Source organism: Leuciscus leuciscus (genome assembly GCF_965113295.1).
Source record: "Leuciscus leuciscus genome assembly, chromosome: 18".
NCBI lineage: Eukaryota > Metazoa > Chordata > Actinopteri > Cypriniformes > Leuciscidae > Leuciscus > Leuciscus leuciscus.
Window position 1 is genome coordinate 28,722,652 of NC_138742.1, and position 25,509 is coordinate 28,748,160.

Sequence of the window (25,509 nt, forward strand, 5' to 3'; positions counted from 1 at the left end):
ACTGAGCCATGTGACCAATCAGAGCAGAGTAGACCAATCACAACAGACTGGGCCATCTGACCAATCAGAGCAGAGTAGACCAATCACAACAGACTGAGCCATCTGACCAATCAGAGCAGAGTAGACCAATCACAACAGACTGGGCCATCTGACCAATCAGAGCAGAGTAGACCAATCACAACAGACTGGGCCGTCTGACCAATCAGAGCAGAGTAGACCAATCACAACAGACTGGGCCATCTGACCAATCAGAGCAGAGTTGACCAATCACAACAGACTGGGACGTCTGACCAATCAGAACAGAGCAGGCTTGCGGAAAGGAGCTACTGAATCTTTGGATGAGTCGGTTGAGAATCAATGAAAAATTAATCATTGATGTCCAATGTATTTTATGAGAAAATTAAAGTTTTTTAGTTTTTTTACTTTGATGAATGTAAACCTGTTGTAGGAGACTCCAAAACAAAATTAGAAACCTTTAAAATGGCATAATAGGGGCACTTTAACATCCACATCAATGGACGATAAAGTTCTGGTTTATGTTCTGCAGCGAGACTTCACTATTCTCATTGAATTAGAGCGGTTATTAAAACTTTTTATTGTAGTTATCGTCCATATAAAACTACTGGAATTTTCACACCTGACTACATTTTTTCACCGTGTTTTTTATTTTTTTTTAATGGTGTGTTTTCTACCTTAGTTCGGTTTGTTTAGGCACATACAATCATGGACACTCAGATCTGCAAAATAATCGGTCCGAGATCACCAGTTAGTCTTGAACCGATTGAAAACTAACTCTGAGTGGTTTGATCGTGGTGAGAAAGCAATCTGATCCACCTGACCCCTAAACTAAGCTGTATCACAATTCATAATGGAAGATGCATTACATAAAAAGCAGCAGTGTCTGATTCTGTGGGGGAGCACATTAGTAATCGTTTATCACATTACTTATTGAAAACCAAAGCGCTCCTCTTCATCTTGAAATGTTGTGCAATTTTTCTTCTCAGAAACAGGTGCATTGCAAGAATGCTCTCCCGACGAAGCATTAATTCCTGCTCTAACTGATAAATTACATGTATAGAGCGGGAATGAAGGCTTTTATATAATATATATATATATATATATACATATAATGTGTGTGTGTGTGTGTGTGTGTGTGTGTGTGTGTGTGTGTGTGTGTGTGTGTGTGTGTGTGTGTGTGTGTGTGTGTGTGTGTGTGTGTGTGTAACAAAAGCTAGTCCGCATCTTGATGAGAAGAATCCCAGAATATAATCAGATCCACCAATGAGAGGACAGTTTAACTCACACGACTTGCATAAGCACATTTAGGCACGCATTGAAATATTGCCTTGTGAAAGCGAATCGAACCAAGGAGAAAATACAACATTGTAAGAATTTAAGTCCCTGTTTTGGAACAAAGCAAACCATCTACGGGTCTAAAAATGTCCTGTGTCCTATGAAAATGATAACCTTAGGTACTGATTATGAGCTTAATATAATGTTTAAAGGGTTTCATTTTCCAGTATCATTGTGCGTTAAACAGCCATAACAAAAGTGACAATAATTACCCATAGATCTTGGAAATAACACACTATGTGAACAAGTGTGTTACATGGAAAATAATGATTTGGTATTGATTTAAATATTGCTGGTCTAAAACACAATCGTCATCATGTTTTACCGCAGGACAGCAATTGCGAGTACGTTTTCAGTCATCTGTGCAGGAATGCAATATGGAGACTGTACATAGGAACATTTATCTTTAGCACTTTTATGAAAGTATATAGCAGGCACAACAACCGGTATAAACACAGATATCTATGAGAACAATATGCGTCACAAAGCCTCAGTTTTCACAGTCCACACCTCAAAGCGAAAGCAACGTTTTCAAATTCATCCACTTGGGAGAGCGTTTTAAAAAAAGCTCTGTCTTGGTTGTCAAAAATGCCCTCTCAACGTGGAGGAAGGCCAAAACGGAGAGAAAAAGATGTGTTTTCAAACAAAAACGTATATTAGTGTGGACAAGGCCTTCGAAGGCAGTATAATGTCACCACATACTGTCTGGAACCGTCTCTGTGTTCGGGATACAACAGCTAAAATGTTGTCAATGGGAAGCTTACTAGGTTTTCGAATAGAGTAATATAAACGGTCTGTTTTGAGCACCTCACATTTACCAATATGACAACAACTTGACTTGTCAGCTTTTTAACTTTTTAACATTGCATAGTGAGGGGTCACTTAAGAAAGGGTTTATTAATGAGTCCACTCAGCTAATGAGCTAAAGAGAGGGAGGTTTACAGGCGACAGGAGGCAGATGTTTGGGCAATTTTAGAAAGAGCCGAGGGCATGTCTACAGGCAGGTCTACAGCATTAACATCTGCTCTTTCTTTCAACTTCCAGGCTTTTTTTGAGGACGTGAGAAGACACTTTAGCACAAACGGCAGGGCTGATTTCTCCATTCCCCAAATGCTCACCTCTATCTTTCATCTTTATATTTCTGATTAAGCCAAGCGAGAACCAATTTACAATTCAAATGCGTTCAAGCGTTTCTGGAAAGGTTTGAAATTCAATTAAGATCCAGGGGTTGAACGGAAATGAAAGTGACGGATTCACAGCGGCTTGTTTATGCTCATTTGGTGACGACCTGCGGAACAGATTGCTTTACATTTGAAAACATACAGTTCGATTTGGAAAACATGCCTTTGCGTGAACATTAGTTGTGTATGATTGTATCTCTGAAAGCCGCTCGGGCTGTGTGTTTGTGCTCATGAGGGGTCGTCTGTTCAGATAGCTGAGCGCTGCGCTTTGATCGCAGGGATAAAGGAAGATGGAAGTGCAGAGATCGCTCAAGGACTCTGAATGGGAGATTGCTCGAGGTGTTCGGAGGGAGGCATGCGGAGAGAGATCAGAAAACACTGCCCCTCTCAACCCAGCTGACATCAGTAAGAGTAAATGTGAATGTATGTGCAGATGTGTGGTAGAAATATTAAATAAGCAGCACGCTGAATCTGCACCCTCAAAATGACATAGAAAAATATTTTCATAAATGTCAAAACTGTCATTCACAAAGTTCTACAAATGCATTTTTTTTTTTTTTTGGGCTGTGAAACAAATGCATTAAAAATGCATATAAATAAATATTATTATAAAATAATGTGAAAATAAAAATATTTATAGTAATAATATTAACTATAATAACTAAATAGAACAACAATAATAACTAAATACATTAAAAGTTTGCTATAACTAATCTTGATTAATCGCGAAGGAAGAGGGGAAAACATTAATGTACGCTCAGGAAGATCATTTTTTCTTTGAAATAATTATATATTTTTTTAAATTGCATAATTTATTTTTGCTCCCAACCCTAGTTTGTTTATGAAATATTTTCCCTAGTTTGATAATACTTCCAGTCAAACACACACACACACACACACACACACACACACACACACACACACACACATACACACACACACACACACACACACCTGCCAATACATACACGACACGCTCATGTGAATTACCCGTAGCAGATCTATACAGGTGGAGCTGGGGAAGGTGGAGGGTTTCTGAAAGCGCTCTGCAACTGCTACAGCAAATCCTGACCAAGTATTTAAAGGTTGACCAGCAATCTCAGTGGCTACTGATACAGCAGGAACCAATCAGCTGTGCTCTATAGAGAATGATGTGATCACGCGCAGATTGAGTTAAGAACCTGTCAGCCTGCGCTATCGAGAGTTTCATGACAGAACTTTGTATTTTTCTGGTCTTTATATATCTTCCCATTGTAGATCAATGGAACTTTAAACTCGAAATGGAAACTGAATAACTTTATTCCGTGAAACACAAAATATGATATTCTGAAGAATATTTACCCCACTAATATTTAAATAGACCCCACACATGTGCTAGTTGACAGTCAGCTGGAGTCTTTGCTGTTTTCAAGCGCAGCTTTTTGGCCGGGAAGCAGTCGACAACATGGCTTTCGTCATCACTAGTTCTTTGACGTTGGCGCACTGCCTAAATCACTAAAGAAGGTTGCAGCGCACTTCTAGCAGTCACATGATCTGAGATGTCCTTCCCGTCTGTAGCACAAACAGTTCAGGACGAGTTATGCAGCAAAGTTTAAAATGCAGACTTAAGTGGAAGTGACATGTGAAGGCCAAGTGTGGAAACCCAAACTCGGAATTTGTCCTCTGCATTTAACCCATCCAAGTTAGTGCACACACATTGTGAGTAGTGAACACACACACACACACACGGAGCAGTGGGCAGCCATTACGCTGTGGCGCCCAGGGAGTGATTGGGAGCCTTGCTCAAGGGAACCTCAGTCATTTACTGCCGGTACTGGAATCAAACCAGCAACCTTTGGGTTACCAGTCAGACTCGCTAACCATTAGCCCACGACAGCCCTAATTGTTTGTTCAAATCCCTAACTCTCAGAATGTGCAGCAGTAATAGTTCTGCTTGCCTTAGCAAAAACTTTCTGCTCTAGATGACTTTGGCGTTTTCTGAAAGACAAGAAACATTGAGCTTCAGGAAAGTGGAAAGTGGAAAGAGCCTGCAGTCTCTGATCTACCAATTAACCCGGTTTCAGTGGGCATTCGCACACTCCTCCTAAACGCTTGCTGGAATCCGTGCGCATGCGTACGTGCTCTCACACACTCACTCTACAGCTCTTCTTCTTTCTGATAACTTATGTCTGATGTTTGTCCTAAATTAGCTTTTCAAGCGGGTCCCAGAGGAAGTGTCCAGAGAGCTGGGGAACTTCCCAGACATCAGATACTGCAGTTAAGAGCGTGTTGACAGGAGGTGTCCGACTTATCAGAGTCACTTACATCAAAGAGCATCCCTTAGAGAGTGTCAAAATAAACTCCGCTGGTCTCTCTCTGTGTGTGTGTGTGTGTGTGTGTGTGTGTGTGTGTGTGTGTGTGTGTGTGTGTGTGTGTGTGTGTGTGTGTCTGTGTGTGTGTGTGATGTTCTCATACTTGTCTAAGTTTCTCAAGTCCTTCTTTTGCAGAGGTATTTTTTAAGAGCAATCAATTATTGTAAAAGTTACTCTCTCTTTGCCTCATTGAGCACATGGATCAAAACACGTTATTCATGGTATAAATCAAGACTTGTGCATTTTCTCTCTTTTCTCTTTCTTTTCTCTCTATCATTACACATCTGGGAGGATGGCAGGACAAACAAAAAATAATGGGCTCTCACCAGTTTTGGGTTGCAGGTTCTTGCGTGGCTCTTCGGGTCCTTCGATTGGCTGTTCGGCCAGAAACATGTGTGCCTGATCCAATGAGCTGAGTACTAAATGCTCACGCTCCAAAAGCTCCGCCCTCAGAGCCTGAAAACACAAACCAGTGACATCACATTACAACCCGTCAATCAATACTGTCATTAACGGAGCTTAATCATGGAAAACAGCAGTACAGGAATCTTTTTTTTTTTTTTTTTTATCTGGTGGGAAAAACAATTAGCATTAGGAAAACAGTCGACCAATCAACAAAGAGATAGAAAGACAGATGGATGGATGGATGGATGGATGGATGGACAACATAGAGAAACAGATCAGTAAAAATAGACAACAGTACAAAGAAACTGATTTTCCACAACAAACCACGTCAACAACAAATGAATCAACAGGCTTTCACCCCCATTATGTCTCTCGTAGTCTGTCATTATTTGATGTTATATCATTTCTTATGCAAGCAAGCGCTCCATCCAAAGAGAAAGGGAGAGAGAAGAAGTGTGTGTTTGTGTGTGAGATCAGTGAAAGCAAGATGAAAAACCAAGAGATCAAGTAAAAGGTGAGAATGAGGGCAGAGAAAGATTGATAGGGAGCACGTATAAAAATGGACACTGAAGTGCAATTGCAAGCACAATCTCGGAGGTCAAACTAGACGTTTCCACAGGGTCGCACACAAATTAGCCAAACTAATAGCCGTTCCTTAACTCAGACAAAACTAATTCCTGCCTTCGGGCAGCTTCACAACTTCTGTACACACACACACTTACACTTAAATGAATAGCCAAATCTCAGCGGAGAGGGAAACTGGATTACCATTCCTCTGATAGTTGGGCCCCTAAGGCTCGACTGGAGAGCAGGGTCACGGCACCCTTCCACACTTCTGAAACGGTCGTTAAACAGAGCCGGAGGAAGTGATAAGCCCTTTAATTACATCCAGCTACAGTAAACCTAGCGAACACCATTAGAGGCCCGGATGAGGAGAGAGAGGAAGAGGAGCGGACCATTAAACAGCATTACTGAGACATTAAGGGCCGATATTAAAGAACAATAAAGATTAGAGTAAGATGGACAAAGAGAATCATATGAGATCAAAGAAGGACATCACACTCGAGTATGTGCAGCTGGATAACTGGATAAACTGTGTTTCCCTATTAGTCAACAGACTACTCAGATAAGGAAGTAAACTGAATATCACCTACATTGTGTTCTCAGTGTTACAGCGATGGCGGCGTTAAACAGCCAATATACACACAACTGTGGTCGCACATCAACTGAATTCATTATTATTGAGTGTCAAGCTGTGATTGGCCTAGCAACCATAAAAACATGAACACTCCTTAAGTTTATCATGCTTTTCTTTTCTGCATGTTTCTGTTCCCTGTTAGCCCCAAAGATAAATGACACGGTTTAAACGCTATAACCTTAAGCAGCCTAATTATACAGTTTCATTAAAGGGTCATTGTTTACTCACCCCCCTGTTTTTGCCCATCCATTGAAAGTCCTCAAAACCAGACCTTCAAAAAGTTTATAAAGAGACCAAAACTTAAGCTTCATAAAAGACACTGTAAAAGTACTCACACTCGTGTTGTTCCAAACCCATAAGAGAAAACACACAGAATATACATTATACATATATATATATATAACCTATATGTAACCTAGGAGTTTTCTGTTCTACCACTGAAAGTCAATGCAACACTTTCAAGCTTCAAGTTCATAAAGAGTTCATCTTTTAACTCTTTTCCCACCAGCGTTTTTGAAGAAAAAAAAGTTGCCATCCAGCTACAGCATTTTTGATCATTTTCGCAAAAGTTTCATGGCCCCCAGAATATATATTTTTTGAATGAATATCTGAATATGCATTATATCAAAAGAAAGAACTCTTGCTTTAAAATAAATAAATAAAAACGACCCTGTTTTATTCTAGCTTCATGCATTCTTTGTTTATCAACACTTAAATGTGGGTGAGTTTCATAAAAAAAGGAACATTTGGAGCAAAAACCTGAGAAAAATAATTCTGTTGATTGATCCAGATTGGCTTCATTCAGACTGGATTCAGAACGCTGATCAAAACACAGATGGAGTAGATCGAGTCCATCAACACCCCTAAAGCTTCACAGTCCTGTCGCTCGTCCTGGGTCGACATTTCATTCAGTAACATTAGGCAGTTTTGATTTATATGCTGTTTAAAGTTGATGATTGCATTATTTTACGCATGTATCTGCTTACATATGCTATCGCTTGTTTCTGCTTCTTCTTCGCTTGTGTTTTGATAAGGAGATTCAGTAGTACTCATGAAGATGTGTAATAGCGCCCCCTACCGTATAACAGTCAAAACATGGAAAGCAGGAAAATTACATCAATGGCAGGGAACAATGTCTTAAAGTTTGGACATTTTGAAGCTTGAAAGTTTTGGTTGCCTTGACTTTCAATGGAGGAAAACTCTTAGGTTGAAATTTTTCATTAAAATATAATTTGTGTTTTGAAGACGAATGAAAGTCTTATGGGTTTGGAACAGATATTTTTGATAAAAATGCCATTTTTAAAGGGTTGGTGACATCACAAACCCTAAAGTTCAGTAGCCCCGCCCACTGATTCGAGCACGACAAGTAGTAGGTATTTAACAGACTACCACTGACACTGAATCAAGCAACTAACCGATAAACATGTCTCTGAAGAGTGAACATGTTGCCAAAACCCCCGTTATAATCAACAAATCTCTTATTGTGTTTGCACTGTTAGTTATGATGAAAGCATTCGTGAGAGTGCAGAAATCGAATTGTAATGACGAGATCATTGCATTCATGCACTCACTGCAACCTTTCATGCCAGCATCTAAATATAACGCTATAGATGCACTTTTCACGATTAGTAAACCTTGAGAACTGTAATAGTGAAAACGTGCTAAAAGTTTTCGAGAGAGTTAAACATGTAATACTAGCTATTTCATATGCAAAGCTGTCAGCCAATCACAGCAGTGGGCATTTTACGAAAAATGCCTTTTATTTATAAATTATGACAATTTTTGAAGTAAAAATCCTACTAACATTATAAGTGCACCCCAGGAAACATTATAAAACAATGCAGTTCATGACTCTTAAACACTTTACGTTGGCGCTTATAGCTGAAACATGTTTTAGTAAACAACCTTCCAACATCGATACAAACAAAACAAAAACGGATAGCTCTTTCATCTCTTACTCTTTCACAAAGATGATGAGTTTCCACTTTTAAAGCCAAAAAAGCATCACTATCATCAGTGCTTCCTGAGCTCTTAAAACACTTTTGACGGACACAAACAGCCAAACACAAAAGCACACTCATTCACTCTCGTAAATGGCACATAATGAGTAACCTCAGTGACGAGAGTGAAAGACCATTCAAAGCCATCAAATGGCAAACTACTCGACACATCCTGAACGCCTCTAAAAGACTCCCAAACAAGCACTCTAACGGCTGGGGCGATGAATGTGAAGAGAGAGAGAGAGAGAGTGAGAGACTATTGTCTGTCAGTTGTAGCGGCATCTTGCCCTTGACTGAAGCTCACGTCTAAGATGCTGGAATTATGCCAAAGTGCCATTTATCACTATAGCAACAAACAGCGTCATAGCAACAATAATTACCTCAGCGCTGCTCTCCCCAGTTTAGAATAATGTCACCCTCAATGTTTAATTGAACTATCTGTGCATTATATTGAATCATCTGTGGCATGCTGTCGATTACCGAAGATCATTTGCCGCTAGTTTTGAAACAAACAGAAAACGCGTCTTTATTAAAACACACACAGTTGGGGGGTTTAAAGCATTTATATTGAGTCATCTGGACAAAAATGTGTTATTTAAAAGTATCAGAAATACATTTCTAGGCGGACATATTTTTTTTTTTGCTGATTTCAAGACCTCATGAGAAGTTCATATACGAGCTTAAAAGTGTTTTAAGTGATTTTGTTCAATTTCATACTTCTTTCTTGCACAAAGACAGGGAGCTTTTAACACCATGGCAATGAAGCCAAAGCCCAAAGGATGTACTTATAAAAGTCAAGCCATATTTCAAAATAGCTGGGCAATAGACTTTTTTTTTGAATGGCTTCTTTCAGGAGAAGCACACAGAGGGCAAAGGGTTTTAGTACAAATCAAATCATGAAAGACAGAAGCATTTGCAATGATGGAGAGTTTGTACTGTGCTTAAAATCTAAGATAATGACTTTCCAATCCAATGTGTAAATTGAAATCAATACTCGAGCAGCAAATCGACACTGATTCATAACTAATGTCTATCAAAGTTGACCGAAAACTGTCATAATTTCAGACAGATAAAAACGTACAGCCCACCTCTCATCAGGCTGAGGCCGAACTCTTAAAGGCCCCTGAAATCAAAATGTACGTTTCTTTTAGGTTTTAGTATCAATATGTTAGCCTGAAGGTTATGAATAAGTTGGCGTGTTCCAAAACAATGACAAAATTCGCATTTAGGAGATATAAGCATTCAAAACTTACAATCTCTCGCTTCTGCTAAAATGGATCACGGATTTTTATGTTGTCACGCGGACTTCAGCTCCTCATCACATCTTCTGTCCAATCAAATGCTCTCTAGAATCTAAAGCTCCGCCCCCTATGCTATAAATACCACCTGGCCAAAGCGACCGTTGACACGTCACGGAGCAATATGTGTTGGAGATGTGTGTTCGGTTGCTCAAACGCTCCAACTCTACGTTGTTTAAGAATGAAACGACTAGAATTTATTCACACCTCTACTATTGAATCCAACGTATCATCAGATCTCGGATTCGCTTCCATGGTGCTGTCAGGTACGACTAGCAGTCTATGAGGTAAACTAAACGCTATTGGCTATTTGAAAAGGGGGAGGTGCCTTTCAATATGTCCCGCCTTAGCTTCCTGTTTCAGTGGATATTACATCAACGCATTATACAAAATTGCGCGTTCCAAAGCACTTCAGTGGGGCTTTAAGTGGGTCATAGTGAGGTCATTCTTTCCTGTCGCAGGTCAGAGAAATGTCTGAGGCCTCGGGCGGCTTTAATCAGTGCGGGGATTCAAGGCCCAAATGATCAGGATAAATCACACAGATGTTGCCATTATTCAACAGAGCTGAGCCCGGCAAAGTAACAGCAATCAGTGCAAAGACACTTTCAAACTTTTTCCAACATTTTTTCTCTTCTTGTGTGCCCAGACTGTTACAGTGATGTGACTAATGCAGCATGATAGTGGTTATATAAGAGTTATATGAAAAATTTGAAACTGCGTGCATATAAATTACAGTCTATTCTGTGCATTAAGCTGTCATATTCAGAGGACTAAACAGCAAGAGGCTTATGAACTACTTTTATGCCACATTAACATTTATGTGGGTTTTTTTTTTGTGTGTTTTTTTCCTTTCTGGAGCTTGCCAGCCCATGGTCACTGTATGGATAAAGTGCAGCTTGGACATTCGCTAAATGCTCTGCGGAAAAACATATGATATGAGGGTCCACAACGATTTTCATTTTCAGAATTTCAGTGTGAATTATTCCATTAAAAGGTCGATAAAAATTGTCTCTGATATTACATAAGTCATTTGTCCTTGTTACAGTAAAAAGCTTTTTAGCATTACACCCTTTATCAACTAAAACTAAGAATAACACACAGTCTCCCACTCTCTGTTTTTTAGAGGACTTTCCTTAAAGGTGATTGATAGTTTTAATTATGGCTGCAATAAAGGAGGCTTTTCTATTGGATAATTAGGTGTATGATTAATAAACACCATTACTGAGACAAAAAGATGATGGAATTCAGAGGAACTGTCCTCAGGTACTCTGTAAACTTAATCGCTAATAATCAAATGAATGCTGCGTGGGTAAGATTACATACATTAATATGCTAACAGAAACCCACCACACGCAGAGACACATTCAATAACTATGAAATGGAGATAAACTAGTGTTGCACACCAGCTAAGAGGAACATTTTCAAGTAATAATGGTCTAACAGACCATATATATTTTATTTACAGGTTGATTTTACAAAACAGGTGCTAATTTTGCTTTTCATATACATTTGTGTAAATATGAGCTGTCTTATGAGCTTTTAGTTAAAAAATAATGACATTTTTGTCCCCAGATAAATTTGTCAACCCTGTTATTATCATTTTGGTAATAGTCAATGCAATAAAGTAAGGTATGGTTAAGGTAATGTAAGGTAAAGTAAAGTAAAGTAAAGTAAAGTCAATTAAAGTAAGGTATATTACTTGTATTGTCAGAAGGAGATGAGCTCATGTCAACCCTTTTACCATGATTTTGATTCATAAACAACAGATTCAGTACTTTAAAATTGGGCATTTTATGGAAGTACCAGCATCAAATTATCCTTCTATTCTTCGTAGTGTCAAGCTTTGAGCACAAGGCTTGTAATGTCAAATTAAACTGTGAAAACCGTGCAAATTAAATTAAAGTGTCAACCCTGTTACCTTTCTAAAGGCATAACTATTTCACAACATAATATTTATTAATATATTAACCAAAATATATTCATTTAGTCTGAGATTGCACAATGAAATTAAAACATACATTATTAAATTCAATATCAAAATGTACTTAGAAAATCACCTTTTCAAAATGGAAAAGCCACTGTTTCCATTTCATCTAATGACCTCAATTAATCTCGGGATAAAGGTCATTCCGATTGCGGCGTCTCTCTAACTGGCTCAGTGTCTTTATGGCTGGAAGTTTTCAGACAGACAGTGTTTCGCCTCTTTTTAGTCTCTCAGACCTCACACAAATTATTCATTTTCACTTCCATCTGGTGTTCTGGGGTGCTCTATCCTGGTCCCGCCCGCTTGGCACGGCACACTAATCAGCCGTGACGTGTTCAAAAGGCCTGGCGTTTTGTCCCCGCACGGCTAAAGCTCTTACCAGGGCAGCCGGCTCAAAGACAATCTATTATAAGAGCCCGAGAAAAAGATGAGGCGGCGAGAGAGAGAGTGGGAGAAAGTCAAAACAGGGGGGGCAATCTTTCTCTTCGCTCAAGAGAATCATTAGTCAAACTGTCTGAGAAAGAGAGAGAGAGAGCATAACCAAACTGTCACAGACTCGTTACAGTTTCAACCTTCCTGCCACCTTCCCATAATTCCCTGCGGTGGTTGTTCAGCGCTGTAGGTCTTCTTACATCAAACAGCAAAAAGAAGCCAGAAAAGGGCCAGAATTTTCCTTTAAACATGCCACAAAACCTCCTTAAACAGCTCTTAATTAGCAGATGCATCTCTGGATCTGTGCATGTAAACATTTAAAAACGTTATTTGTGATGCTGGGTTAGTCAAACACTGATTAAAATGTTTTCGAGTAAAGGTGAGATGGTAAACGGTCTGATTGTTCTGTTCAGGCCTGCTATCAGTTTGATTACTGTTATTATCTCACAGACAGTTAATGACACATTTTGGTGATTTGTTTTTTCGGAGACGCGCTGTACACACACTCTGTGACACATGATCCAAACACATGATCCGAACATAACTGGCCAATATGATGATTTAACAGAGTGGCATAAACACTCTAATATTCCCCGCAGGGTAATCTGATGAGATAATGAAATGCCAGAGAATGGAGGAAAAAATGTGTAGAAGATAAAAAGATGGAAAGAAGAGACAAGATGAAATAAGAGACAAAATTAGACAGGAGATGGGATGAGATGAGAGGAGAGAAGAGGAGAGAAGAGGAAAGGAGGGGAGAGGAAAGTAGATAAAAGGAGACCATATGAGATGTAAGGAGACAAGATGAGATGAGACGAGAGGAGAGGAGATGAAAGGAGACCATATGAGATGAGATGAGAGGAGAGGAGATGAAAGGAGACAAGATGAGATGAGACGAGAGGAGACAAGTTGAGAGAAGACAAGAGGAGATGAGACGAGAGGAGACGAGAGGAGAGGAGATGAGATGTAAGGAGACAAGATGAGATCAGATGAGAGGAGAGGAGATAAAAGGAGACAAGATGAGATCAGATGAGAGGAGAGGAGAGGAGATAAAAGGAGACAAGATGAGATGTAAGGAGACAAGATGAGATCAGATGAGAGGAGATGAAAGGAGACAAGATGAGATCAGATGAGAGGAGATAAAAGGAGACAAGATGAGATATAAGGAGACAAGATGAGATCAGATGAGAGGAGAGGAGATAAAAGGAGACAAGATGAGATGTAAGGAGACAAGATGAGATCAGATGAGAGGAGATGAAAGGAGACAAGATGAGATCAGATGAGAGGAGATAAAAGGAGACAAGATGAGATGTAAGGAGACAAGATGAGATCAGATGAGAGGAGAGGAGATAAAAGGAGACAAGATGAGATGTAAGGAGACAAGATGAGATCAGATGAGAGGAGATGAAAGGAGACAAGATGAGATCAGATGAGAGGAGATGAAAGGAGACAAGATGAGATCAGATGAGAGGAGAGGAGATAAAAGGAGACAAGATGAGATGTAAGGAGACAAGATGAGATCAGATGAGAGGAGATAAAAGGAGACAAGATGAGATGTAAGGAGACAAGATGAGATCAGATGAGAGGAGATGAAAGGAGATAAGATGAGATTAGACGAGAGGAGAGGAGACAAGATAAGAGAATACAAGAGGAGATGAGACGAGAGGAGATGTAAGGAGACAAGAGGAGACGAGAGGGGATCAGACGAGAGAACACGGGACAAGACAAGATGAGAGGAGAGGAGAAGAGAGGAGAGGAGATAAGATGAGAGTAGATGAAAGGAGACGAGATCAGACGAGATGAAACAAGAGGAGATCATACGAGACGAGAGGAGACAAGATGACGAGAGAAGAGTAGACTCGAGGAGATGAGGGAGGAGAAGAGAGGAGAGGAGATGAGTGGAGAGGAGACGAGATGTAAGTAGGGCTGAAACGATTCCTCGAGTTACTCGATTACAAAAATTCCTCGAGGCAAAAACTCTGCCTCGAAGCCTCGTTAAATTCCTATGACGCACACTATACTCGCAGGGATCTGATTTCACACGGACCGTTGTTCAGTGTTCAGGAAGCACACCATAGCGCGTGATACATTTTGAATTTAGTTGGCGCGATGGCGGAGAGTAAAGGTAAACGCAACTTTTAAATACATAATTACATTTTTAAAAACAAAATTATAGGCTTAAGTGCAGGGTCCGAAAGTTGGTCGTATTGTCGCTATGGTTACACACACACACACACACACACACACACACACACACACACACACACACACACACACACACACACACGGTGGCGGTGCGCTCAAAGTCATCTGTCAGTTGTGCAGTTACCCAAAATCTCCTGAATGAAGTTAAAACCCATCATGTCACTGAAATGTGTTTAAATCAAGTGATCAAAGTGTTCGTTGCCGCTGCGATCAGTGGCGCGGATACAGTGTTTTCTCGTGTGGCTCGCGCACACACCGCTCTATCTTTAACGCGGACGCGCGCTTCAATCCGTTGCGGCAATGCATCACATGCTTAAACTTTTATGTAGCCACGCAACAATAATTTCAGCATGCATTCACTGTATACACCGGGACGTGATGGAGGAACAATATTGTATTGCAGTCTTTGCGAGGCCTTGTTTGTACGTCACGTCTGCCAAATAGTTACAGACAACAACAAAAAATGAAACTCCCCACCAGCCTGCTTCTCCAAATCCACTTTTGGGGAAGACATTATAATCGGCTACCAAAGAAATTGAGGCGAGCATAGAACATTTTCAATTAACAAAAAATATAATACTACAAAACGTGCTAATATACTTAGCCTAAGTGAAAAACAAAATGCTGTTGTTTTTCTATTTAACAAAATGCATATTTGCAATTAAACAATCCCCTTTTCAAAGCTACACTATGTGTAGGTGTCTCCAGTGCATGCAATTTGAAGTTAAATTGCAGTTAAATGCAATCCTTTTTTTAATGTTGTATTAAGAAGACAAAACTAAGGCCAAATGGCCTTTACTATTTAAGTTTGTATTCATAGTTTTACATGTTATACATGTTTTACAGTAAGTTGACTTGTATTGACAACTTGACAACTGTATTGTTATATAATTGTTGGCACTGGCACTTATAAACACTAAATGGGTAAAAATTGCAATAAATAGGCTTAGTTTTGGAGCCAAATGTTGGAGTTGGAATAAATACCTCAGTTTTTTTTTTTTGAGAAATAAAAGCCAAATGCTTGATCATTTTACAGCCACATCATTTTCGTTATGCATTATTTGTTTTGGTTGTTTAAAAACACACAAACATTTTTTATCCGATTACTCGATTAATCGATCGATTAAGTGCTAGATTAATCGATTACAAAAAGAATCGATAGATGCAGCCCTAGATGTAAGTAGATGAAAGGAGACAAGAGGAGATGAAGAAGAGATGAGATGAGACTAGAGGAAACAAGATGAGAGTAAATGAAAGGAGACAATACGAGACAAGAGGAGATGAGACTAGAGGAAACAAGAGGAGAGGAGACAAAATGAGAGGAGATGAAGAAGATGAGAGGAAACAAGATGATATCAGACAAGAGGAGAGGAGACAAGAGGAGATGAGACAAAATGAGAGGAGATGAAGAAGATGAGAGGAAACAAGATGATATCAGACAAGAGGAGAGGAGACAAGAGAAGATGAGATGAGAGGAGAGGAGAGGAGAGGAGAGGAGAGGAGAGGAGAGGAGAGGAGAAAGGAGAGAAAGAAAAACAAGGAAGAGAGAAGAGACAGGATGATACAGAGATAAGAGGAGATGAAATGAGACAAGATAAAAAAATTATATAAAATTGGAGACAAGTTGAGAAGAGAGAAATTAGACAAGAGGAAATGAGAGAAGACCAGAGACAATAAGAAGAGAAATACATGGGAGCGAAAGTTACCAAATGAGATGAGGAGAGAGGAGTTGAGTTGAAAAGCGAGAGAGGAGACTAGATGAGAAGACAAAATACACAAGATGATAGGAGAGAAGATAGCAGTGAGTTGATCTGAGTGTGTGTCCTCTCACCGTGCAGTGGATCTGCTGCTGCAGTAGTGTGGGCACGTCTCCTCCGATGGGCATCTGTTTATTCAGCTCCTCGTCCTTCACACTGATCCAGCGGCCCAGTTCCTCCAGTACTGACAGAAGCCTGTTCCAGCGCTCAGCACTGGCCTCCAGATGAGCCCTGCACACACGTTTAAGCATTTAAATAAACCTTACAACTAGATTAAGATGGAAGATTAAGAATGCATCAGGATTTTCCTACAAACACAGTTAAACCGGAGAACTTTCCAACAGACTTTCTCAGCACAAAACGAGTGCAACAGGTGAAACTGTGTGTGAGAATGCAGGGCTCAACAATGTGAGCGTTTCACTCACATTTGCGACTAAAAATAGATGTGTGCGAACTATAAAATGTACAGCAGCAACTCAGCCACGAAGCAGAGGACCACATAAAGTCACAAAGATCACCAATGGCTGAGGCGCATCCGTAACAGTCACCAAAGCTCTGCTGATCTCATAGCTGAAGAGTGAAGCTTCCACTGGCATTAATATCAGCACAAAATCTGTGAGGCGGGAGCTTCACGGAATGGGTTTCCATGGCCGAGCATTTGCATGCCAGGCTCACATCGCCGACTACAATGCCAAGCGTTGAATAAAGTGGCGTAATCACGCTGCCAAGAGAGCAGTGGAAACATGTCCTGTGGATTGACAAATTACACTTCTCTGTTTGGCAGTCTTTTGAGTGACTTTGGGTTTGGCGGATGCCAGAAGAACGTTACCAGCCTGACTATTGTGCCAACTGTAGTTTGGTGGAGGAGGGATACTGGTGTGGGGCTGTTGTTCAGAGGTTGGGCTAGGCCTCTTACTTCCAGTGAAGGGAAGTCTTAAAGCTTCAGCATACCAAGACATTTTGGATGATGCTGTGCTTCCAACTTTGGAACAGTTTGTGGGAACAGTTTGTGGGAACAGTTTGGGGAAGGCCCTTTTACTATTCCAGCATGACTGTACAAAACAAGGTCCATAAAGACATGGTTGGATGAGTTTGGTGTGGAGGAACTTGACTGGCCGGCACATAGTCCTGGCCTCAACCCCATCTACACCTTTGGGAAAAAGTGGAATGGAGATTGTGAGACGGGACTTCTCGTCCAACATCAGAGCCTAACCTCACAAATGTGCTACTGGATAAATGGGCAAAAATACCCACAAAAAACCTCCAAAATCTTGTGGAAAGCCTTCCCAGAAGAGTGGAAGCTGTTACAGCTGTGAAGGGGGACCAACTCCATATGAATATTTAAGTATTTAGAATGTGACGTCATTACAGTCCCTGTTGATCAGGTGTCCCAATACTTTTGGTGTATTATATAGTGTCCAGAAGGTCCTTAAAAAAAGCTTAATGCTATTTAAGATCATAAAAAGTCTTGAATATCTTATATGGTATAACAAACATCTTAATTATAATTTTAAGAGGTCTTAAATTTGGGGATGGAAAAACAGAATAAAGGTCTTCAGGATAATGGCCTAATCAAGCTTCAGGCATGTGAGTTTGATCAGGTTGCCCCAGTTGATGCAGACGGTTGTAAGACAACACGCCAACACCATTGACACAATTTTCGATCTTTCCGTGTTTTCATTATCATACGGTAGGGGGCGCTATTGTGCATCTTCTAAAATAGTACAGAATCTCCGGATCAAAACACAGATAAAAAGGAGCAGAAACAAGAGATAGAAGCATTGCTTACGCACATTGAAGTCTGTGAAAAAAAAGGAAAAAAAATCTCAGTTTTTTGTTCAAAATGTTGCTTTTTTCTTTATATGAAACACGCCCACATACAAGTGTTGATAAAACAAGTCTTTTTTTTTTATATATTGCATGTTCAGATATTCATACAACAAGATATTCTGAGGGCCATGAAACTTGTGAAAATTATCAAAAACGCTGGTAGTTGCTGGCAACTTAAAAAATAAAAATAAAAATAAAAAACTGGTGGGGAAAGAGTTAAAAGTCCTGAATTTTTATTCAAATGTTCTTAAGAATTTTTTTTTTTTTTTTTTTATGTATACATTTATATCGCGTCACTAAAAGTTTTTCATGTGCTCCTAATTTTTCCAACTTGCACCTTGGGAAAAAAGCAAGCGTTAAGCCTTGGTGTATGTTAATGACCGCATCAGCAAGACTTGTAATTATGCATGTTCACTAATTAGTGCCTAATTAGATTTAATAAAACAGCAGACATTAGAGCACACAATTACATTGTTGTCCTCTCACACACACATACACACTCTCCTGTTAGCCCATTTACCCTTTAAAATGGCACACACATATACAACAACTATGCTTGTGACACACACACACACACACACACACACACACACACACACACACACACACACACACACACACACACACACACACACACACACACACACACCTGCTCAATTTGACAACATAACAGAAACGCGGCTCCACCAGTGACTCGTGTGATGATTTTCAAGTGACCTCAACATTAACGTGTGCACTTGAACTCGAGGTGTTGTGTGTGACTGACCGTATATTGGCAGATTTGGCCTTCAGGTCGTTCCAGCGCTGGTTCATGTCATCCAGTCTCTGCTGGAGAAATACTGCCTCCTCAGAGCTCCCCAGAGCCTTCACCATCTTCATCTTATTCCCCTCCACACTCCTGAAAACATCATTATGAGCCTCGATCTCCGCCTGGATGTCCTACACACACACAGAGGGAGACAGAGATTGCTTTAATTGCACAGTTATCACCTTCATTATGTGGATTCGTTAAAGGTAAAGCTAAATAAATCAAGGAAGAGATGCTTCCACACCTTCTCCGCTGAGAGAGAAATACGCAATTAAAGCTGTCAGTCTGATACTGAACCTCTCCACACACACACACACAAACACACACACACACACACACACAAGCTCATTTCAAAATTAAGATTAATTACATTACTTGTGAAAGCGCACATGAAGATACTGAGCACACAAACTAGTCACCTATACGAAGTCACTTGTTTCAGTATTATGGTATAGATTTTATCTAAATATATTCTTAATGTCTTTTTTTTTATTTTTTTTTTTTTCATTTCAGTAGATTACGGAGTTCAGTTTTCATTCTTTTCATAACACAGCACCACACGTACCACCTACCTATGATGATAACACACAATTTATCACAACCGGCATCATATTTAATACCAAATAGTAATATAAAAATGCCTTCAAAGTTTACTATTCAAACACTGCAGCATTTCCTGTCAATCAAATCATTGCTGCCACACAGCTAAACTGTAACTAATGTCACTCTGGGTATCCATGATACATCAACGTCGATGATTGATTGGATGCCTGTGTGGTTTCTTTGCGGTTATTTCTGACAGGATACACTGATAGTCAAAGTATTTTTTTGGAAATACTGCACCATAGTCATGCTAATAAAGCTTGCTTGAATTTGCCAGATTGAGGCATGTTGAGTAGAGGACAGTAAAAGGAGGGTTGGGTCTTTTCCAGTTCATTTCCAAAGTGCTCTCTGCAATTTAACAAACTCTCTCCCTCTGTCATTCCTTTAAAGAAAACACACACGAATGCCAATGAATACACACACCAACACCAACTGTGTGCTGCTGTGACAACACAGAAAAGGATAATGTAGTGTATTCTGTTGAAGGTCCCAATAGAAAGACAGATCAGTTCACACACACCAGAAAATAAATAGGTAAACAATTTAGATACAGATTTATTTTCTGTGAACTTAGGATTGCAAGATTGTAATACACTGTTTGACTGATAAATAAAGTGACTTACATTCTGACTTAAGTGACATAGACAGTCCTGTTCATGAACATCGATATTACTGGAAACAGAAAGTCCCAACCAACAAAACATTTAGTCAAACAAAACAAAAAGAAACAAATTAAATCTTACAAAGATTTGATGCCACGAACCTCACAAACAAAACCAACACACTAAACAAAACAAAACTCAGAAACAAACTTGAAATCTTTCAATGATGTTATGCCACCAACCTCAAAAACTTTGGAAAACAAACAACAACAAAAAAAAAAAAAGTAAATAAAACTTCAAAAAAAAAAAATATATATATATGTATATATAATTTCAAAGATTTGATGCCATGAACCTCACAAACTTTGGAAAACAAAACAAAACACAAAACAAAAAATAAAATAAAAATAATAATAACTAAAAACAAAACTCCAAAACAAACTTGACATCTTTTAAATATTTCATGCCACGAACCTTACAAACTTTTTGGAAAACAAAACAAAACAAAAACATAAAAAATAAACAAAAAAAAACCTCCAAAACAAACTTGAAATCTTTCAAAGATTTGATGCAACGAAGATCACAAACTTTGGAAAATCCAGTGACTGATGCAGAAGATGCTGTCTGGTAAATGGTAAATAGCAACCGTCACCCAGAATATACATAGTCAGCCAATCAGATCTGAGCTTGCAATTATTTTGTACGATTATTTTCATTTATAACTGCAATATGCATGGAGTGGTGCGATCCACTGGTCAGGCTGTCTAACTGTAGACTATGGTTTAAGTAATACATGTACGTGTTTGAGATTCACATGCACAAATATCCACCGTCACCCCTAGGACTGAAGCTTCAGCACACCACATGTTTCTGGAGCGAAGTCTCGTTTCTGCAGTTCATCTGTTACAGTTCTTAATGAAATATTTAACTGTGATCAATTCAACCACGAGCCCCGCACACACTAAAACTCCCTCATCTGGCAGTCTGACCTATTAAACGTGGCAATAAAAAAGCTTTTCTCGTTAATAAAGTTAAATAATTGCTTCTCGATCATAAAGACTCCCTAGAGCTGTCGTTCAGCGTGCTTTCATTTAACCAGACTTACAGAGAGAGAGAGAGAGAGAGAGAGAGAGAGAGAGAGAGAGAGAGAGAGAGAGGTTAAATGGAAAAAAAAGTGACATTTTCCTGTTTGACCTTTCCCTGTTGGTTGACGGAAGCATCCTCATCGACTAACACACACAAACACACACACACCCATAGTGAGAAACACTGTTCAGCATTACACACTTCCACAGGTGGGAGATGCTCTTCAAACTGAGTGTATTGAAAGCCCTAAAAGCAGTTATTACACAGATAACACACACTTTTATCCAGAGTGACTAACAGAACACTGAATGCTGTACAGTCCCTGCGACAACCTGAGGCTGAGTGTCTGATCAAGGACATCATTGGGAGAGTTGACAGATCAGAGCTTGTAGGACATTCTCTACAGGACAGGACATTATTCATTTCCATATACACATCGTTTTTTCTCCTGCATATTAGTGACAGATGTATATACACGAGACTATATACACAAGACTATATACTATATACACGAGACTATATACATGAGACTATATACACGAGACTATATACTATATACACGAGACTATATACATGAGACTATATACACGAGACTATATACTATATACACGAGACTATATACACGAGACTATATACTATATACACGAGACTATATACACGAGACTATATACTATATACACGAGACTATATACACGAGACTATATACTATATACACGAGACTATATCCACGAGACTATATACTATATACACGAGACTATATACACGAGACTATATACACGAGACTATATACACAAGACTATATATACACGAGACTATATACACACGAGACTATATACACACGAGACTATATACACGAGACTATATACACGAGACTATATACACACGAGACTATATACACGAGACTATATACACACAAGACTATATACACACGAGACTATATACACGAGACTATATACACACGAGACTATATACACACGAGACTATATACACACGAGACTATATACACGAGACTATATACACGAGACTATATACACACGAGACTATATACACGAGACTATATACACACAAGACTATATACACGAGACTATATACACGAGACTATATACACGAGACTATATACACGAGACTATATACACGAGACTATATACACGAGACTATATACACGAGACTATATACACGAGACTATATACATGAGACTATCGAGACTATATACACGAGACTATATACACGAGACAAAACTACCTCGTTTAGTGAATGGTCACAAAAATATGACTTTGTTCCTCATGTTTTAGTTTTAGTGGTATAAGGAGAACAATTTTCCACATGTGTGTCGCCAGATTGAGTTCTGCAGGAAAAAGATAACTTACGGCATTCTAGATAAACCTCTGAAGCTCAATGTTTTAAAGACACATAAGTTGCAACACATTTTATCTGGAGTAGATAGTTTGAAGTGAATCGTTTGAATAAGGGTCAAACTATCATTCTGACTATTCAATTAAGACAATAGCATACATTTTTATATTAGACATTTATTAGTCATGTATAATAATTATCATTTTTACTGCCTTATCGGCACCTTGATTTAATTAAAATCAACTTGAATTTAAGAAACATTTTATTTTACAGTGTCCTATTACAAACGTAGTTACAATAGAAATAACGAAACCCCAACCCATGTTATTTGTATCAATGTTATTTTACTATCTTTGATACTATTTATAGTTTTTGTTACCATTTTGAATTAGATTTAATTACATTTTTCGGTTTTCACTTTCATTTTAGCTAAAGTTATAGTATTTTGTTGTATTTTTCTCATTTTATTCGTTTTTTTTATTTCTATATAGTTATTATAAAGTTTAAATTTGTTTATTTATTTTTATTTATTTTAGTACTTCAACTCAAACTAAACAAAAGTGAAAAATGTTGCCATGTCAGCTTAATAAAATACATTAATTTAAAGAAAATGTTGGTTACACTTTATTTTAAGGTATCCGTGTTACAATGTAATTGTACATTTAAGTACTGAGTAATTTGAGTTAACTACATGTACTTACTATAGGGTTAGGAATAGGGTTTGGTTTGGGGTTGGTTGCGTGTAATTATGCACAATAGTTTATAGTTATAGTAATTATAGTAATTACTATAGTAACTACATGTAACAAGGGCACAAATAAAGTGTTACCCATTTTGTTAAATTAGTTCATGCTTTTTATTTTAAGTAATGCATTTTTTGGTTGCACTTTATTTTAAGGAGTGCAATTTTACATTGCAATTATATATTTAATGTACTTACTTTAGGGTTAGGATTTGGTTGAGTGTTAGTTGTATGTAATTATGCATAATTTACTGTTATTACTATAGTAAGTACATATGTAACAAGGGCACTAAAATAAAGTTCCATAAAATCAATCAATGATCAATTTAATGATAAAAACCTGGTAAAGTACATGATGTTAATTCATATTACTCAGAACGTATTTGTGTAATTACATTGAAACCACTTAAAATAATGTGTAACCAGAATCTTTGTTTTATTGGTTCATTCCTAAAAATCTAGTATGTTGAAGTTCCTGATATAATCACCAACAAACCGGTGAGAAACTGCCAGTTTACACTTGCATTCGGCACTTGTGAAACTTTGTGATCCAATGAGAAGCAAATGTAAAAATACCTCCTCAAACTTCTCCAGCAACTCCTGCAAGCTGAAGTTCAGACCGATCATCATGATCTCCGTCTACCTCCACCGCACTACATTACAAAACGCCGAAGACGGAGAGAAAGCAGGCAGCGGATCAGTCTCCTCTGGTGGTCCACACGCGCATAATACAGCTTATTATATGCAGGAACATCTGTGGAAGAGCACGAACACATCACGGCTTCATCGTCTGCCAGCGTAGAGCAGAGCCTGAGCGCCTGTGCTGAAGACCTGTCGCTCTGAGCCGAGATCCGCATGCTCCAGTGCTTGAAGGGTCTCGATCGGGGTTCGGGACGGCGTGAGGAGAAGGCCTGGGTGGGTTGGAGGTAGACTGAAGGAGGAACTCAACCAAATATCCAACTGTTGGTTCAGAGATCTGGAGATGACTTCGCTGCTTTAACTCACAAAGATCTCACATGCGCTCTCGTACAGACGCACACAGAAAGAGTCTTGTTCCTCCTCTAAGTTCCTGTGACCCTCGGGCAAGCGTTCGTAGTCAATTACCCGTGTCAAAGAGCCTCTGTGTGGTTCATGCTGGCGGGCAGAGAAGGAGAACAGCAGGGCTGCAGAAAACACAGACTCAGAGTCAGAAAGTCGAGAAGAACGCTGAACATCTGATCTTGAGGAGAACACCTCCATATCTAGACATGAGGACAGGCCAGAAGCAGAGCTGTGAATGTGACGCTCTTCATCTTTGCGTTCACAAGTCCTCAACTGAGCACTTCAAGAAACTCCTGAGATGTACGGGTCAGATCTCCACAGGCAGCTTGAGACACATTTCCAGAACTTCCCCAAAGTTTCCCTAAAACTCTTCCCGGCGGTCCACCTTTCCTCAGTCAGTGGCCCGTCCTCTTGTTCTTCTCTGACTGCTGGCTCCCAGAGTTGACTTTTCCCCCCTCTCTCTCTCTCTCTCTCTCTCTTTCTCTCTCTCCCCAGTGGCAGCTGTTTATTATTTTATTCAGCATCCTCTGTTTCCCCTCCTCTTTCCCTCCACTCCAAACTAACACACACACACACTTCCTGTAGGGCCCCACCATGAAAGAGAGGGAGCACAGTGTCGAAAATGAAAGAGAAGAATGTTCGACTAGAAGGTGAAGGCGGGAAAGACTGTTTTATGAAGTATCGCAACAACTTGAGCATCTGTGAAAGTCTGCAGAATATGAGCGAGCGAGAGATCAAACCCAGTAAGCACGAGTACGTGACAACACAACATGTGATGCGATCTAGAGAATCATCTTCCATTTGAAGTCATATGTGTACACACATCTGATAAACACCTTAATCACTAAACTAAATCGCACACACACCATCGTTGAACCTTCTAACATCCAACATTTTAGTGACTATATATTGTGACTCACTGCAGTGACATACTGACATTGTTGGGACTATTGTGACACGGGACAGTGACATTTTGTGGATATTGGGAATTATTGTGACTTATTGCAGCAGCAAAGTGAAAAATTGTAGATATTGTGATTAATTACAGCAATGTACACATCAATACATTTGCAGATATTGCGACTTATTGAGGTGACATATTAATGACACAATGCAGATATGACCGATTACTGCAACATACACAGCAATAAACTGCTGATATTGCCACATATTGCATAAATTGTCACTAATTACTGAAACATACACAATATATTAGTGTATAACATATACAGTATTTGTGATATGTGTGTAAAGTCCAGCAAAACAGTGTCACATCTGCT

General features: G+C 39.2%; 1 protein-coding gene across 7 annotated transcripts in view; it reads right to left on the reverse strand.

The window, feature by feature from the left end:
- Positions 1 to 25,509, reverse strand: part of utrn (utrophin) — a gene marked incomplete at its 3' end in the record, with an annotated part of 239,454 nt that overhangs the window by 72,334 nt on the left and 141,611 nt on the right. For all 7 annotated transcript variants that reach the window (XM_082144953.1, XM_082144951.1, XM_082144949.1 and 4 more), the window contains exons 53-55: positions 18,761 to 18,933; positions 16,239 to 16,395; positions 5,212 to 5,341 (exon numbers count right to left, since the gene is read on the reverse strand). In XM_082144953.1, coding sequence (XP_082001079.1) covers positions 5,212 to 5,341; positions 16,239 to 16,395; positions 18,761 to 18,933 — 460 coding nt within the window. The remainder of the gene's footprint in view (positions 1 to 5,211; positions 5,342 to 16,238; positions 16,396 to 18,760; positions 18,934 to 25,509) is intronic.